This window comes from Halyomorpha halys, unplaced genomic scaffold (genome assembly GCF_000696795.3).
Source record: "Halyomorpha halys isolate HHAL.00 unplaced genomic scaffold, Hhal_1.1 Scaffold195.1, whole genome shotgun sequence".
In the NCBI taxonomy this organism is placed as follows: domain Eukaryota; kingdom Metazoa; phylum Arthropoda; class Insecta; order Hemiptera; family Pentatomidae; genus Halyomorpha; species Halyomorpha halys.
In genome coordinates, this window is record NW_027113495.1 from 597,853 (window position 1) to 602,093 (window position 4,241).

At 39.9% G+C, this 4,241-nt stretch overlaps 1 protein-coding gene across 1 annotated transcript in view; it reads right to left on the reverse strand.

Annotated features, from left to right (window-relative positions):
• Ost48 (dolichyl-diphosphooligosaccharide--protein glycosyltransferase non-catalytic subunit Ost48) overlaps window positions 1–1,785 on the reverse strand; it is a 5,448-nt gene extending 3,663 nt beyond the window's left edge. The window contains exons 1-3 of the mRNA XM_014418446.2: window positions 1,592–1,785; window positions 1,211–1,512; window positions 276–464 (exon numbers count right to left, since the gene is read on the reverse strand). Of these exons, the coding sequence (XP_014273932.1) occupies window positions 276–464; window positions 1,211–1,512; window positions 1,592–1,736 (636 nt within the window). The 5' untranslated portion in view covers window positions 1,737–1,785. The remainder of the gene's footprint in view (window positions 1–275; window positions 465–1,210; window positions 1,513–1,591) is intronic.
• Between the last annotated feature and the right edge of the window lie 2,456 nt (window positions 1,786–4,241).

The following is a 4,241-nucleotide window of genomic DNA, read 5'->3' on the forward strand; positions in this document are numbered from 1 at the left end:
AAAATATTAAAATAAGTTTATGAAATCTTTTATATCCATACATACATTTCATATATTAATATATGCTAAGATGAACAGATACCATAGAATAAACTTATAATAGCAACCATAAATTATAGAAACATATATGTTAAAGGAAAACATAAATTACAGGTTATATACGCAAATTCTAAATGGAAAGGCAAGTTTATATTATGATTAACTTAAGACAAGTTTAAATAAAAATTAACCATTCTTATCGATAAAATTGACAATCTGTTTACGACTTTACATACCTCCTTAATGGGCTGGTCGGGTACATATGAATAAGATGTACTATCACCGGTGAGAAGCTGAAGAACAAGTGGATTTTCTGAGTCTGCAATAAGCCCAGTTCCTTGATAAAGAAGCGGAGGAATGTTCCGAGACCCAACAATGACAGGAGCATCTATCAAGTTTTTAGGATCCGCTACAATTAATGTATGCTAAAAAATTAATTATTATTAGCAATCTGCTCTCAAGAATCGTTGTTAATAACATACAAAGTTATCTATTTTTTTTTTAGAGATGATCCCGCTTATCACTCAGGATTTAAATTAAAGTCATCATTTACTATGGGAAGCCATAATTCTTAGCATAAAATTATCTCACAATCCAGCAAAATCTTATAAACATATTCATAAATTTCCATCTTTAACCAATAAGCCTTTATCAAATATTGGATAGGATATTTTATCAAACAGCTTATTTTCCTTATAAGCAAAAATAAAAAGCTTTGGGCCTTTCTAACCTAAGTAATGAGAAGACAATCTGAGTATATCAAAAACTCATTAATGAATTATTGCTTTAATGCTGATAAACCTGTAACAGCAAAACAACTCGTTATAGATATTTTAAGTATTTATGACAGTAAATTAGTTTAAAATAAAGACTAATTCATGACCTGATCTGAGCTAGGACAACCCTAAAGGTGTTTATATACACTCACTATTATACCCTATCTATTTATCTTCATATATGTCTATGTTTCTCAACTTGCTCCAGAGACTCAAGCCTTAATAAAACCTACATGGGTCGAAAAACATTGGTTTCTAATAAATAGAGTTACTGATCAGTGTACTTGTCTGAAGGACCATCTTATCCTTCAATTAATTGCATAGAATCAACTAAAAAACTTCATATATTCAACTATTTATAACCCTGATAAAATGCATATCGTAAACTTTAATACCTTTCCTTGATCCTTTATATCGTAATTGAGATGGTCTATTACAGAAGCACCTTCTTCATCAACTTCAAAACCACATTCTGAAGCCAATTCCCTTAAAATATCACCTGACATACTGCTTCCAGCAACTAAAACATTACCTCCTCCATCGATAAATTCTGCAACTGCTTGAACACTTAAAGCACCACCAAATTCTTCCACTGAAGGTGCAAAAATTATAAGGTGATCATACAAAAATCCACCATATTTAGACAGCAAAAGACTAGCATCATCAGCTAGCTTAAATGTCAAAGAATAACCCCTCTCTGAAAAAATAAAATTAATACAGCACTTGGTAGGAGAATGTACCATCTAAAAACAAATTACCTCATTAATAATACGAACCTTTGAGAGATTTGAAAAACATAGAATGGGTTTCTTTAATAGCTAGATTATCTAAAAGAACTAAAGTTTCATTTTCACTATGAACTAAAGCTAAATGTGCACAAAACACGAAAAAATATACCAAATATACATGCCGGCACCCCATCTTCAGGGAAGCTTGTTTTGAATTGTCATACGTGTCAATGGAGTAACTTCTGCCACATCGATATCATATAGACAAGTCTTATCATTTGTTTTAATCAACAACGATTTTTCGATTAAAATTACATGTTTTCAATGATGGTAAATTAATAAAAAGACTCTTATAATACAACATCATTCTCAGTATTTAAAAAAAATGTAAGAATAACGATGAACTACTTCACTAGTGCTTCGTGGCCCAATCAACAGGCCCATCCTCCCAATCACAATCTGCCGCAATTCCCAAAGTAATCCAGCGTTTTCGATCACACACTTGATAGTAGCCGACTGTTTTCAATAACATTCAGCCTCATTTCTCCTGTTTTCCTAGAATCCCGTCTATCCTCACCACGGAACTTCCTGGAAGCTACTTTCTTCTGCGAAGAATTGTACAGTTATAAGAAATGTGTAATTATTTTCATGATAAAAGGAAAATAATGTCATTTTCCAATTTCAGGCGCTTTTTAAATATTGCTCGATTTAACTATCTTAAAGTCTCCTCTTTCCGTTTGAAGCAAATATTTTAAAAGTGATACAGGACCGTCCTTACTGGGGGGGTCTTAGCCAGAGTACGATCTTCCAATCACGCATGAGTGCAGCTATCTGCCGGGTCATTGCAACCGGGCCATCAACGCGATGACCCGGCAGATAGCTGAACTCATGCGTGACTGGAAGACCGCCCTGTGGCATGATCAGCTCCGGAGGACTCATGATGACCACCAACAGTTTTGGAAGCTAGTCAGGAACTTTGTGCCCAAGAGGAAGACTGTACTACTTACTGCTGGGAACGACCTGCTGAAGTCTGGGGAGCACACTGTCCTCCTGGTCTCAAGCTGTGCAGCGAAGGCTGCCGAGCGGACGGCTAATGCTCCTACACCACCTGGGAGGTCACCGAGTCCAGTTGAGAAGCCCATCTTGAGAAGCCAGCTGGAGTACTACGCCGCGGTAACAAGGCGTCTGGGCAGGAGGGGATCCCAAGTGTACTCTTGAAGATGCTTCCCAGGAAGTGTAAAGCCTTCCTGCTGAACATTTTCAAATCGTGCATACGAATCTCTTACTTCCCAACTGCCTGGAAACATGCTATCATAGAGCCGCTACTCAAGCCGGGAAAGAAAGGTGACTTGCTTGAGCACTACCGCCCGATCAGCCTCCTCTCGATGAGCAACGTCTTCGAACGGCTCCTACACCACCACCATATGGAGCACTGCAGGGAAGCCGATGTTATATCTCCCGAGTAGACTGGATTTCAGCGAGGTGTCATCTGCGAACACCATCTGGCGAAGCTTTAAGAGTACACCATAGGGCAGATGAAGAAGAACAATGCGACGGCCTTCATCTTTTTGGACTGCAACCGGGGTGTCCCAACCCGCTCCTACTCCGCCAAATGGAGGAGTTCAAGTTCCCCACTGCTCTGTACCGACTGATCGGAAACTATCTTAGTGGATCTTTCATAGTGCGAGTAGATAGGGACTTCTCGCCTCCGGTCCCCACCACCTGCGGAGTCCCTCGAGGCTCTGTGCTGATACTTCTACTGTTCGTCGTTTTTAAGGCACCAGTAGTCGCTCTTAAGCACTCAGAGACAATAGTACCAGGCTATACATATATAGGATATCGGGATCTATGCCTCCAGCATGTGTCCGAAGGTAGCTCTGGAACAAGTACTGAAAAGGGGAGGCATCACGGTGAAGCCTACAAAGACAGATGCCATAGTCATGTTCTTTCAGAAGGGCAAGAGAGGCAAATTCTTCCAGCGGTTCATTGTGGACGGCGAAAGCCGAAGGATCTCGAACACCATCTTCTATCTCGGACAATTGATAGGCATCTTATCTTCTCCAGTCATGTCAGGGAGAGACTCAACCTAGCCCGATTGAAATCCTACAGGCTCTGCCACCTGCTCACTTCACAGGACTTCTCATTTCGCCTTAAGTTAAAGATTTCAAGGCAATCACCCGACTCTGCTCTATGGTGCCCCGCTCCTGCGACACCTCTTCAAGACCACACTGAAAAAGCTGCAGAGTTTTCAGAGTTCCCTCCTTCGGCGAATAGTCAGAGGAACTTCACTCCAAAGAGCCAGGAACAGTGCTATCAATGATGAGCTCCCCTCTGACCCGGAGTACATGGCCGTAGGCACATAAAGTTTTTTGATGGGCTGAAGGCATGTGCTAACCCGCTGTTCAGAGAGGTCGCCCTTCCATCTTCATTCATCTTAACTCTTTTATCCTCCAGTGGAGCAGTCCTCTCCGTTCTTTGTAGCCCCTCCTCCCCCCCCCCAATCAGCAGCTCCTGTAATGCCATGAGGCAAAGGAAGGGCACTAAATACGTATGTATATATTGATTCTGTAGGAAAATAAATATAATGGAATTTTAATGTTTCTTTAATACTTTAAAGTAAGGTAAAAAATGGCGAAGAAGAGGGGAGTTAATGTTTTATATGCCTTTTTCATTGACAACTTTTATTATAATATAAATA